Source organism: Passer montanus, unplaced genomic scaffold (genome assembly GCF_014805655.1).
Source record: "Passer montanus isolate IOZ18808 unplaced genomic scaffold, ASM1480565v1 scaffold51, whole genome shotgun sequence".
Classification (NCBI taxonomy): domain Eukaryota; kingdom Metazoa; phylum Chordata; class Aves; order Passeriformes; family Passeridae; genus Passer; species Passer montanus.
Genome location: NW_024370041.1, coordinates 4,743,402 through 4,756,330, shown reverse-complemented (window position 1 = coordinate 4,756,330; position 12,929 = coordinate 4,743,402). Strand labels below are relative to the sequence as shown.

The following is a 12,929-nucleotide window of genomic DNA, read 5'->3' as shown; positions in this document are numbered from 1 at the left end:
ATAAATAACGAACTCCAGGGGCATGAATATGCATTTGTTCCCTGTTGTTTTATACAAATGGCCTCTGAGAAATTTTATGCCATCCCAGTTTGCATAGACCTCTTAACCCGTTAACATTTATTTGTTCTTTCAATGATGGTGCCCATCACTGTTGATGCTCACACCGGCACCTGAGGTGGGGAGTTAGTTACCCTGACTTCCTTCTCTACTGTACTCAGAGACCTAGAGACCCTAAAACAAGACTGCCCTTGTGCTCAGAAATAAAAAAAGGACTATGGATATGTGAGGTGAAAGCCCTTTTTCATTTTTTCCTATAGGAGTGAAGGAGAGGAAAGGTGAAGGTTGCAGGGTACCTATGTCAGTGTCGGGGACATTCTGCTCCAGCTGACATGTGTCCAGAATTGTGCATTTTTACAGAAAAACTGTCTAAGTAGCCTTTTTCTAATGAAGAGCACTGAAAATAAGTGCTATCTAATTTATCTCTTCAGTATCTGATACCTGAAACAGCAACATGCCAGTAAATATCTTAATAAAGATAATGGATCACTTCAGTCCCAAATTAATCTCTCAGCAAGTTGTTACTGATGGTAGCTATAATTTATGACATAACCTTGTTGCAATTGCTTTATCTGGTTCCCTGCTACTCTAAAATATAACAACAGAATACTTCTGACCCTCATAGCAAACTGCAAAGTCATGTCTTTATCTTCTTTAAAATACATGAAAGTTGAATACCATGCTCTTTAAAAGGAGGTTGAGGACTAATGAAATAAATCTTCATGCACTGGATTATAGAGGCTGCTGAGACAAAATAAATTATTTTATGATTAGCTATTGGAAGAAGTTTTAAAATATGAAAGTGCTTCTGGATTCTTACAAAAGTGTTTTATAGGGGTTATAAAGATTTTCCTGGTGCTAAATACATATAAAATAAATTAAATCATGGTTTGGTAGGGTGGCATACCCAAAGGGAAAAGAGACAAAATGACAAAAATGTTTTAGAGTTGGATGACATCAAGCTGACAGCTGTAGTCTTTAATTCAAAGAACCTGAACACATATAAAAACTTTAAAAAAACTTCTTAATGAAATGAAACACAATGTTAAACTCCTGAAATGTGTGTTGTGACTCTCTCCCCTCTGACCCATGACTATCTGACCCCTATATTTATGTGGAAGACCCATGCCAGAGGTCCTCCAGCATGTGCAGTGACTACTGCAAGACAGCTCTGCCTCTCCTGATGTCAGGATGGGGTTAAATATACATGTATATAAATGTAATATCATGTATTGCCCTTCAGGTAAGGAGGAAGAGATGTCAGGGACCTGGTGTCCTGTGCTGTGAGGAGTTTCTTGGTGTTATTCTGTGAGCTTTTATCTCACTTACGCAAACCAGGTAGTGATAAAATTGCAAATACAGGCATTTGACATAACCCTTGAATCAGACATGAGAAGTGTTTAGAAGTGACACAGATAAAAAAATACAACAAAAAGCTAGTATATACTTAGGTTACATCAGAAATGTTTGTCTTTCTGTCACTCTTGGCCTGCTGTTTCACTTCTGACAAGATGTTAGTCTGCATTTTCGTTGTTGTAGATGCTTTTTTTCATAGAATCCTAGAATCCTACAATGGTCTGTTTTGGGAGGGACCTTGAAGACAACATAGTTCCACTCCCCTACCATGGACAGGGGACACCTTCACTAGGCCAGGATACTCAGAGCCCATCCAGCCTAGCTCTGAACACCTGCAGAAATAGGGAGTCCACAGCTTCTCTGTGGAGAGGTTTCTTTCCTATTTTTAGAAAAGTATCTTAACTGTATTTCCACTCTTCTGGGCAGTCTAGAAAAATTTAATTTTTCATCCTGCTGTCTCCATGCTCTTATGTGAAAGATAATCTCATTACTTTTTGTTTTGAACATAGTTGTGTAAATGCCCTATAGTTATGGAAAGCATAGAAACCATAAATTTTATATTTCTGTATGAAAGAAGATGGGCTAATTTTACATATCTTATGTCTAGCTCTTGATTGATACAACACAAAAGTAGTGATATATTTTGATATGACAATGTCTTCAGGGAAACTGTTTCCCAACCTCTTCCTTTTCTGTATTTTGCAGCAGAGATTAGCCAGGCAAAAGTAATTCCAAGTTTGCTTCTGCATATTACCTTACAAATGTCTGAGACAAAGTATGCCTCAGCCTTGTCAGCATTTTCCATGACTCATGGAATAGCAGCTTTCAAAAAAATTGTTTATTCTTGCTCATTGCATTAGTGGTGGGTGAACTGGGTTACAGGTAACCAGTTTTTTTCTGTATGTCTTCAATACTCACATACATTGTTATATATATTCTGATTGGGTCAGATATAAGGTCTGCTAAATTGAAAAAAAATGAACTTTCAGAATTTACATGATCTACCCAGTGGTGATGCTGCTGTAAAACTGGGCTTTTCTAATTTTACTGATTACATAAATTGTCTGTACCTGTTTCATATCCCAACACAAAGTTCCAGGAGCAAACTTAGAGAATATAAAACTCTCATCTGCTCTTAAACAGCAACAGGTGATGGAAAATGAGATTTCTATAGTTCACCGATGAAAATATAAAAAACTGTAAGAGCCATCAGATGAACAAATGTACTCACTCATACATTGACTCATTTATTGGACATTAATGACCGCATATAAAATGAATTTAATGCCACTCCATCTCATTTCCCACATCAACAATTCACAGCTTGGGCTTGGATTAATTGGCAGATGCAAGAGAGCAGCCAAGGGTTTGTGGCTATTATGAGTGAGCATAGCTTGGCTGCAGTGTAATGCAGATCAAGGCAACACATGCCTGCCAGATATTGTGTTTGGGGAGTTTGTTCTGCCTTTTCCTGTGCAAAAACAGTTGGCTTCCGTCGCCACACAGTGTTTCCCAGAAATTCTGGAATGTCTTATCGCATTCTTTTAAGACTGATTTCCTCCCATTTCTACCTGTTCTCAAGGTTTTATTTTGCCACTGCTCATACATTATGCCCTGTGGCCTCTTTAATCTTAATGGTTTTTTTATGTGTTTATGTTGTGTGAGCTCATTTCTGTATACTAAAAGTCATGTTAGTTTTTTTTAGTATTCTGTACAGGTAAAAATCAATCTATTGAGATGTCTACTCTGTATTAAATGTGTTATTCCAGTTTACAGTTAAACTTTGTTAAAATTACAGAAATGATTGCTGTATTTTTTGGGGGGGGGGAGGGTGTAAAGAAAAGTGGTGTTCATATGTATTAAAGACTTAAGACTTAATTTAGTACAAAGTCTTTGAGAAGTCCATTAACAAATGAAAATATATAGTGAATTTTGGAGAAATTACAATAATATTCAAAGTATTTTCTTTGAAAAAGAAATTATATATTCCTCCTTTTGTTTCATATCTTCACTGTATTTCATAATTGTAAATTCGTGTTAACCTTCTTCACTGTTTGCTAGAAATTTTTTTCTCCATGTTTTTTACTCTTAGAATTAGGCAGCTATTCCCTTTTAGAGACACAGCCCAGTTCTTACTAGAGCTACCTTTTTAAAGACTTCGTGTATGTTTGTTAAATATTCTACAGTTTTTGGCTGCAAGTTGTTGCTGCCCTCAAGACCTTCCCAGGTTGTTTAGCTCTGCTAACTCCTTCCCAGGATACTGAGATTTGCCAACCTGAACATGTCTTCCAGCACTGAGAGCTGTTCTTTATTCTGCCTAAGAGATGTCTATCAAATAAAGCACTATAAGGCAAAGTACTTGCGAATCAGTGCTAAAAAAAGTAAAGGACAAACAAATCAGAGATGTGGAAATAGCCTGAGACAAGTATGCAGGCAAGGACAGGAACGTGGAAGATGAAATACTGCACATCTGGAGATTTGAAGATGGTGAAAATACTGATTATGAACTTGAACTGTTCCCAAAATATTTGAGAGAGAGTAATGAGAAGGATGCAATAAAATAGAAAATACATGTTTCATGCTAGAACTAGTAACTGCATATTCATTTCCTGCAGGCCTTCAGGAATTTTTCTGTTTCTACAACAAAATCACAACAAATTATTTTCCCTCCTAAGCTTTTTTCTGTATCAATTTCTATAACATTGCATTAACAGTCTTCTTCTTAGTCCAGCTATACAGAGTGCTGGGTGAGCTGGAGTCACAGCCTCAGTGTCACTGCCCAGCAGCTAAGACTACTTTATAACCATTCACCTTCCTTTTTCAGACTCAAATCTATTTTAAAAAAACTGCATTTCCACTAAAGATCTATCTTACATATATCACACTTCAGCACTGAGTATGGCCCTGGATGGCTTACTAAAAACTTCTTATGCAAGTAAGCAGCTCACAATGTCTTTTTATCAATATCATGGCTGTTCCATGATGTGTCCAAAGGCAAAATAAAGGTTTTATCATGAAATAGGTTCTCACAGTACCCATTAAAACAAATCAATTATCACAAACCTAAATTAGTTTGTAAAGGAAACAGGATAAAGCAGAAAGCCCACTGGGGATTTCTAACATGGCTGCTGCAGTTCTGAGAAACTGCACACCTCCCCTTTAATTTTATTGTTCAAAGGAATAAACAGCCTTTGCCTCAAACTGCAGGAATGCCTCTCTGAATTACAGAAGGAATCAAACACTCTAGTAGAAGCCAATAATTGTCAATACAAACAGAACAAAAGCATTTATTAGGAAAAAAAATAATAGTTATGATTAATGACTTCTGTTTGCTCAAGCAGTTTTGATTTATATGGCAATTTCATACCTTATAATTATGTATTCTTTTATGTGGTACATAAATTTGCAAATACTCTTGAGTGGTAGATGTAATGCCTCTCTGTCCAGTGCTCACATTTCTCACTGGCATGCTTGGAGGTGTTGAGTGACCAGTTTGGTGGTAACATTATATTGAAGGAAATATTTGAGATAAAGCCCTGAATTTTTTAATTTTTTCCATGTGTTTCATGACTAACCAGATCAGGAAATGCTAAGTGACTGTTGGATTGCCATGATTACATGATGCATGTACATCTGCACCAATAACTGTGTTAGGCAAGGTTTTATTGTGAATGCTGACACTGCCAGTCATCATTACAGCAATGAGACTATTTCTGTTTTTTCCAGTCAGTCCTTCAAGCTGAAGTTTGGATAATGCAAAATCATAATCAAAGTTCTAGAAGCAGTTTTAATTGTGTACACAATCCAGTTCTGGTGACTTCTTTCACTGCTAAAACTTGTCTAGAACCACCAGTCCCTCCCAGCTAGTCTCACCTTGTGTCTCCCTCAGTACCATGGTCTGGTGAATATCTATGTTCCCCTACAGGTCTCCACAATTCTTACCCACTGTGTCCTTTCTGTTGTAGTCCTTCTTTTCCAGAGAACTGAGCAGCTGATGTACCCACTGCCCCTCAGTTGTCTCCAGTCTCTGACTTCAGTAGATCTGCAAGTAAATTCTGCTGCTGTTCTCCCATTTCTTGCCTTGTCCAACCCTCTAGTTCAAATTATACAGTATTAGGAAAACAGTGTTACATTTTCTAGGGTTTCTCCAGTTTCAGCATTCCCCAGTCTTAGTGTTGTGTGTCAGAAAGGTCCTCAGGTGATATTTGCTCTTTCCAGATTCTATTTTCTCTTGGGATCTACGCTTTCTCAAGTGTCTGTGTAGTTCTCTGCCAGGTTCTTCAGGAAATTCCTGCAGTCTTTCTACTGGAGATTGTTTCAGGAAATCCTTAATGATGTCTAGTTTCCTAATTCTGCACTTATTAGCTCCTATTGCCACTTTGTCCTTGTATTCAGGTACAACTGGGAATCTCAACCTATTGTATTCAAAAGATTCATGAACTTTTGACCTGCCACAGCTAAGAAAGTAAATTGTAAGAGTCTCAAACTAGCAGAATGATTAAGTGGGAACAGTCTTCATTACAGGTGGAAACTTTATTAAATTACTCTTGTTTCTCAACTAAACTGAGCAGTGAAAAGTTTTGTTTCATCTTTGAGCAGCTAGTAGCATTCAAAGGAACAATGTCACCTTCTGCAAGACCAAAGACTTTTTGTCCAATGAAGGCTGGAAATTATATTCAGTTTTATTTTTCCTCTTCAAAAGTCTATAGTGCTGTAGACTTGCTTAAATCTGATTTCATCCACTGTCTGCCTGTTTGTCATTCGGAATGCCTAATTATACCAGCACTGAGCATAGGCTTGGCTAAAATCAGTGTATGAGGTATGCAAGCAAAATCTGTGGCTCTGCTGATTTTCTAGAAGTTTCTATCTTAATAGTGGTGAAAGACTTTACTTGAAGAAGATTCAGAGAAATAGACCATTTTCTAAAAGTTCCTCAGCTGAAACTTTCACAACAAATCATCTTTCATGACAAAAAAATTTTTTTGTAGCAAACCGTAGAAAACTTTGGTTTTAAAAATGCAACCAGACTCATGAAAAAAATTGACAGTCTCATGGGGAGACTTTTTCCCAAATGATACAGATATCATCAAGTATCTCTGATAGCAATTAATCTCCGTGTTTCAAATACAATTTTTGTAGGTACTTGTTTTCAGAGAGTGAGTGTATGATTTTCCCGAACACCCTTCCATTTTAACCAAATTATCAATATTCTTCAGTGCTTTCAGTTGTTAATAATTTCAGTATTCTTTCTGGAGCTGCATTTTGATAAGGAAAACTATAGGTGGCACATACTTGATGATTGCAGAGTCATAGCTTTTCATTTTTCACATTGCTAAATCCATTAGAACATTTGTAGGACTGTCTTATGTCAGTTGTGAGAGAATGGGAACTGGGAAGGAGGACACTTGTCTGGGAATAATCTGGATACACTCTTGAGTTCAGAATCAGCCACTGCTGCTGTTTTATGGAACCTTGCTATTGTGGAGCTCTGTATGGAGCAAGCAGTGCCTGCTTCTATCAGTCATTTCTTCAAAAAAGGTTGGATATTTCTGTTAGTAAAGCCCTGATAATAGTTTTATTTAAACAAGCTTTAGGTCAGACTTCTGCTTTGAGTCTCTAGACCCTCACATCTTAAAGAAATGCTGCTGCTGGAAATAATTCATTTTTCTAATGAGCCACTATTAAATCCTCCTCAATCTGAAAAACTAGTAATATAGTAGTAGAATTTTTCCTAACCAAGAATTTAATTGAAAAGGAAAGGGGAAGATTAAAATTAAAATAAATAATTTAATTTACTATGGACTATCAGTATGAAGATTTGTAAATACATTGTGCATTACTGGCTGACAACAAAGCCCTTAAGTACATCTATTCATATCTTACAATTTAATGTTATTAAATTATTATTGACTTTAAATAAGTTTTCTGTGGGGATAACAGCTTAGTTTAACTGAAAATGTGTGATTTTTGTTTGTTTGTTTAGGAAAGGGATTCCAATTGAGCAAGTGAAACATGCTGATAGAGAGCAAGCAAAGCGTATTGTTTACTCTGTGGTTTATGGAGCAGGTAGGCCTTTTTGGAAAAAACCCAGCCACTGTAAGTTTATACTTTATTTATAATTTATATAAGTAGACTGAATTTCTAAAGGTGAGTAAAAGCTTGTTAGAGTATTTTTATCCAGTATTATTAAATTAATTATCTACTCAGTATAAAAATTATGAAATTAATGTAATTTCATTGCCATATACAAAGATTGTCTGATTTTGTATTTATTTACTGCTGATATAACTGAACCATATATCTAATTTTGAGTGGACTTTGTATTCTTTCAGTATATAGACAGAGATGAGAATAACTGCAATGAAATTTTAAAAACTCCAATATTGTTTTAAATCACATTTATAAAATCAGAGAATGGCAGAGATTGGAAGGGACTTCCGGAGGTCATCAGATCCAGCCTTCTGTTCAAGCAGGGCTGTTTGTCCAGGCCTGTGTCCAGATTTTCAGTGTTTTCAGGGCAGGAGAAGGGGCTCTTCAAGGCTCCACAGCCTCCCTGGGCAACCTGTGCCAGTGCTCGCACACCCTCACAGCATAAAAGTGTTCCATTTCTTTGAATCTTAATGTTTGCTGCCATTTCTTCACAACTGCTGAAAATTTGCAAAAATCCACTGTTACCGTTCTGCCTAAGTCCTGACCAGGTCCTTGATAAGTCAAGATGTTCTTCATCCTTTCCAAAACTGCCTGCTATTTCTAAATGATGCCCCACACTCCTTAAGCTTCATACATGCCTAGAGTTACCTTTCTAGGGAGATAGATGCATGTATATCATCAGCTTAGAAGCTCTTGTGAATTGGTTTCAGTGAGCAGCTGACTAACTTTCCCTACAGAGGATGAGTTCTTGAAAAAGCCATTTAGAAAATGAGAGCCCTGGGCTGCAAGTTTTATGTAACTTGGAAACACTTAAAGCTACATCTTGTGTTTCTGGTTGTGAATGTGAAGTCATCTTTTGCACTAAGTCCTTGAACCAAAGGCAGAATCAGCCAGGGTATCCCATTTATCATTTATGGTATTCAGTTGGGAAGAAATGCATCAAATTTAGTTCTCCTGAATATCTATTTTATGTTTAGGGATGTGTGTGTGTGTGTGTGTATGCATGCATATGTGTGTGCATATATATATATATACACACCCCTAAACATAAATGCATTTTTACATTAAGCTGTATTGCAATTTAAACCTCTGTGTTTAAAATTGATATTAAAAAAGCCCAGCACTAGTACCCTACACTGTGAATTTAGACCTGTCTGTGCTGTGACTGGAATCAAATCTTCCATTTCCCACCTGAATGGTTTCATCACTGGGTTATTTTACAGAATGCCAGCATTATGACCCCTGCCCCTTGGTCCATGCAAATGGACACGTTTCCTATCTCTTCCCTTTGCTGTGGGTGGAACAGGCAGATATCAGATGTAGTCAGAAGAATCACCACCAGCTTAATGCCCTGTAGTTCTGTATAGAGACAGAAATGCCTCAGTTCCTGGGGCTCAGTGGAGCCTGTGTCTGTCTAAAATCTATGGAGAACTTTAATGTTTACATTTAAGCACAGTATTGGCACTCCCTCACTTGCTCTGAACCAGGCATTAAAGATTTCAGTGCAGCAGTGCTTGCTGTAAATGTCTCCACTTACTTGTTTGCTTTGTGTCCCTCTCTCAAACAAGGGCAGTTGAAGCACCTCAAAGATAATAGAAGTTTCCAGTTCATTAGAAGTGTGATCAGATCCTAATTAAGACATGAAATGATATCATTAAACCACTTAGATGGAAACTGGGTTGACAAAAAGTAATTGTTAGATACCTGAAATTGATGGACTGAATTCCACCCACAGTTTGTCTCCCTTCAAAAGACAGCTCGCTTTTCATAAATGAGACATTTTTATACAACTGAAGAGTGTGAATAATACCTCTTTTGCAGTATTGATTTGGATTGAAAACTACAAAAACACTCCCTGGGGAGCTTGCCTGTATTATGCTTACAGGAGCTAATAAAAACCTTTCATGTAGTAAATAGTAATCTTTTTATTTTCTTTTTCTTTTGTAGTTTGTATGTTCTGTTTTCTTAGGTTACACTTGGTTCATGCTTTCAAGGTCTTTCTTTAATTCTGAAGGATAAGAGAGGAAAAAGAAGATTGGTTATTAGGAAAAAGTTTCCACCCAGAGGGGTGGTTGGGCCCTGGAACAGGCTCTCCAGGGCAGTGGTCACAGCCCTAAGCATGAGTTCAAGAAGCAGTTGGACAACACTCTCAGGTGCATGGTGTGACTTTTGGGGTGTCCTGTGCAGGGCCAGGAATTGATCCTTGTGGGTCCCTTCCAGCTCAGGACATTCTGTAATGTCCTATCATTTTTGGTTGTTTGGAACAATTCAATTCACCTGCTTCTCCCTTATTAATCTTGTAGATCTAAAACACAGGCAACTTAAACATCTGTAAAATAAGGAATTCCTTCTATTCAATGACAGTATGTCCAAGCCCTGCACTGACACAGAGGGCTATCAGTGTTTGTTAATGTTACTTTCATTTTTGAAAGATGATAGTGAAGAATGGAGAACACTGAAACTCATAGGCTGCTGCTGATAATTACCCTGGCACACAACAATTAAGAGTGCTCAGAGAAGGTTTAGTCCACTCCTGGGCTTTGCCTGGCATGGCCTGTGCTCCTGCACTGTGGAGCATAATCTGACACAATTACATGGCTGTTCATTCCCCTCTTTTTGATTCCAGGGAGCTGCATTTCCCTGGGAACTTTCAGACGTCCTTGCTAATATTGTGCTTTAATTTTCCTAGTATTTTATGCAATTGTTCTGTATATTAATAGTTCTTTAAATGGATGACATGGACAAACTTAGATGTTACATTTCTCTAAGGAAGCTGCAGTAGTCTCCTAGCTGTTAGCAACGTGTGCTTTATCAAATAGATTTGTCATTTGCTGACCCAGGAAGAAAACCCAAATTAATTAGATGTCAAAAAAAAAAGAGTACAGATCTATAATAGCTCAGCAAATGTCATCCTGGATGTCTGTGTGAATTTCTCCCTCTAGCACCTTGTCCAGACTGGTGTTCTTGCAGCTCAGTGCAGATCCTGGCGTGACTGAGAACAAAATGCTACAAGAATTGTTCTGAAGTGCACATCAGCCTGACAGTGATGGCATTTAGATGGCTGAAATCCTCTCTCTTTTTAAAGTGCTAGACAATTTCTCTTGACAATCTTACTGTGACAGTGACTATTCTGTGCCTTTGGTGCCTTGAGATGTCTCCTCTCAGCTTATGTTCTTTGCAGACAGTGCTGGTTCTGTGTTGCTGTGCAGCTGACATAAATATATCTGTCTTTCAAACTTCATATGACTACTGTTGATGTACGTTTTATTTTTATTGGAACTGTTTGATTTATAAGTGGGTTTAAACTGTAGCTCTTAGTTTATATTTGAACACTCTAGAATATCCTCAAGTTTTTTTAGACGTTTTCTTATAAATGCTCTTAGATCCAGCATAACTGATATTGTGCACCTATATCCTGTCCAAAAGCTATTATTCCTTTTTCCCTCTATTGGAACGCTTTTTCTGTTTTTTCTTTTTCCTTTTTTTTTTCTTTTTCCAACCTTTTTATCTTAAAACATGGACCCCAATTTCTACTGACATTGAGGAGCCTAAAACTGTCTGAAATATGTGAGACCCAGACTCCAAACATCCTTTCTAAATTCAGGCTGAACTCTAAAGCTTCTAGCTAAACTCAAACACCTTCATTCTTTTTTTAGATCTTCCTTATATTTGTGTTTGTTAAAAGTTAATTTTAAATCTTTATCTGCTCTTCAAAGTTTGGAGATTGCAACACTGAACTGGTAAAATGATACTTAAAGCAACAGCATTTTTCTGTGAACAAAAGAGATTTCAACCATATTATAGGTATAAATTATAACTAGGAGTTTCTTAATTGCATACTTCTTATATACTTCTTACTAATTATATACTTAATCCAGTAACTTCAGTAAAACCTTCAAGCTCAGGGTTAAACATTTATTTTGCTGCAGTATGATTTTAGTGTATCAGATCCATCCTCTTTCATAGAGGTAAGTAAAGTAACTAATTCCACTAATTGTGCATGAAAACAGTGCTATTGTATGCAGTGGTTTTCTGTTCTGCTTTATTGCATAATAGAGATAATTTCTGTACCACCAGGTAAAGAACGTCTCGCTGACTGCTTGGGAATTACTCCTGTTCAAGCCAGTCAATTTATAGAGAGTTTTATGCAAAAATACAAGAAAGTACATGAATTTACAAAGAAAACCATTGAGCAGTGCAGGTATAAAGGTAATCCAAATCTGTGACCATATTTTGTTTACTGATCTGCACTGTGTGACAGTGGTGAAGACAAAGATTTGATACCCAAATTCAGATAGTTACAGAACAACAAAAAAAAGAAAGGAATATCCTTTCTTGGTGAATCAGGTTTGGGGTTTTTTTTCTTTTTTAGCCCTAAAAGGAGCTGGTTAAGTCTGCCTTTTCTCAGAAAGATACTAACAGAATAAGACATCTGTTCTCAGAATGAACCCCACTTAATGTCAAGTTACACTGCATCATTTTGACATATAATGTACTCCAACAGAAAAAAAAGCCCAAGGAATTTTCTCCCTAATAAATTGGGTACATGGCTGCTGGACCGTGGAAGTTCAGTCAATTTACACAGCCAGTTTTTTTTTAAACTTATTTTTTCTTTGCATCAATCAGAATTTATGTTCTTGAAGTTCAGGTGGTAGCTGTAGTGACAGATGTGTGCAGAGTGCTTCTGGAGCCAGCAGCTGCAAACTCTTCTTGCACCAAATTTGTTTTTAGTCTACATATTCATTTATATTTAGTGAATCCTAGGAGTGCAGTAATTTGAGAAGAGAAAACATAGCTGCTTGAAATATTGTCTTTTAAAAGCTAATTAGCAGAACTGTCAAAATTGAGTTCCTTTGTTTCTTAATAGGGCATGCAGTACTAAGACATTTTTTAGAAATAAATAGTAAATTTGCAATATAATATTACCCATCACTGTATGGGTGAGTGTCATGACAGAAACATGTAATTCACTTCTAGTCATGAAAATTGGTAGTATTCATTTTTTGTAGTTTATAGCTCTAAAAATCTACTGGAAGTATGAGCTGTCATTGTGTCATACATTTGCATTCCTTTGTTTATTTATATTGCTCAAGAAAAGTGAAGCTACTAAACATCCATTTTTAGCTGCAATTAAGCCAAACATACCTAGTAAAATATTTTGCATTTATTATATATTAATTATATATTTTAAATAACTCAGCATTCTTTTCTTTGAAGTGAATGAATTTCAATGGACAGACTTCTGTGCAAGAGAATCTGCTTTATGGGTTCACTAGACAGGAATGTGATGACAAATGCTCTAAAGTCATCAAAGCACCCTTGTCTAATTACTTCTTACTCCTTCTTACACTTCTGCCTATCAACCA

The 12,929-nt window shown here is 36.7% G+C and overlaps 1 protein-coding gene across 1 annotated transcript in view; it reads left to right on the top strand.

The window, feature by feature from the left end:
- POLN (DNA polymerase nu) overlaps positions 1-12,929 on the top strand; it is an 87,511-nt gene that overhangs the window by 46,646 nt on the left and 27,936 nt on the right. The window contains exons 18-19 of the mRNA XM_039723955.1: positions 7,397-7,479; positions 11,641-11,772. Coding sequence (XP_039579889.1) covers positions 7,397-7,479; positions 11,641-11,772 — 215 coding nt within the window. The remainder of the gene's footprint in view (positions 1-7,396; positions 7,480-11,640; positions 11,773-12,929) is intronic.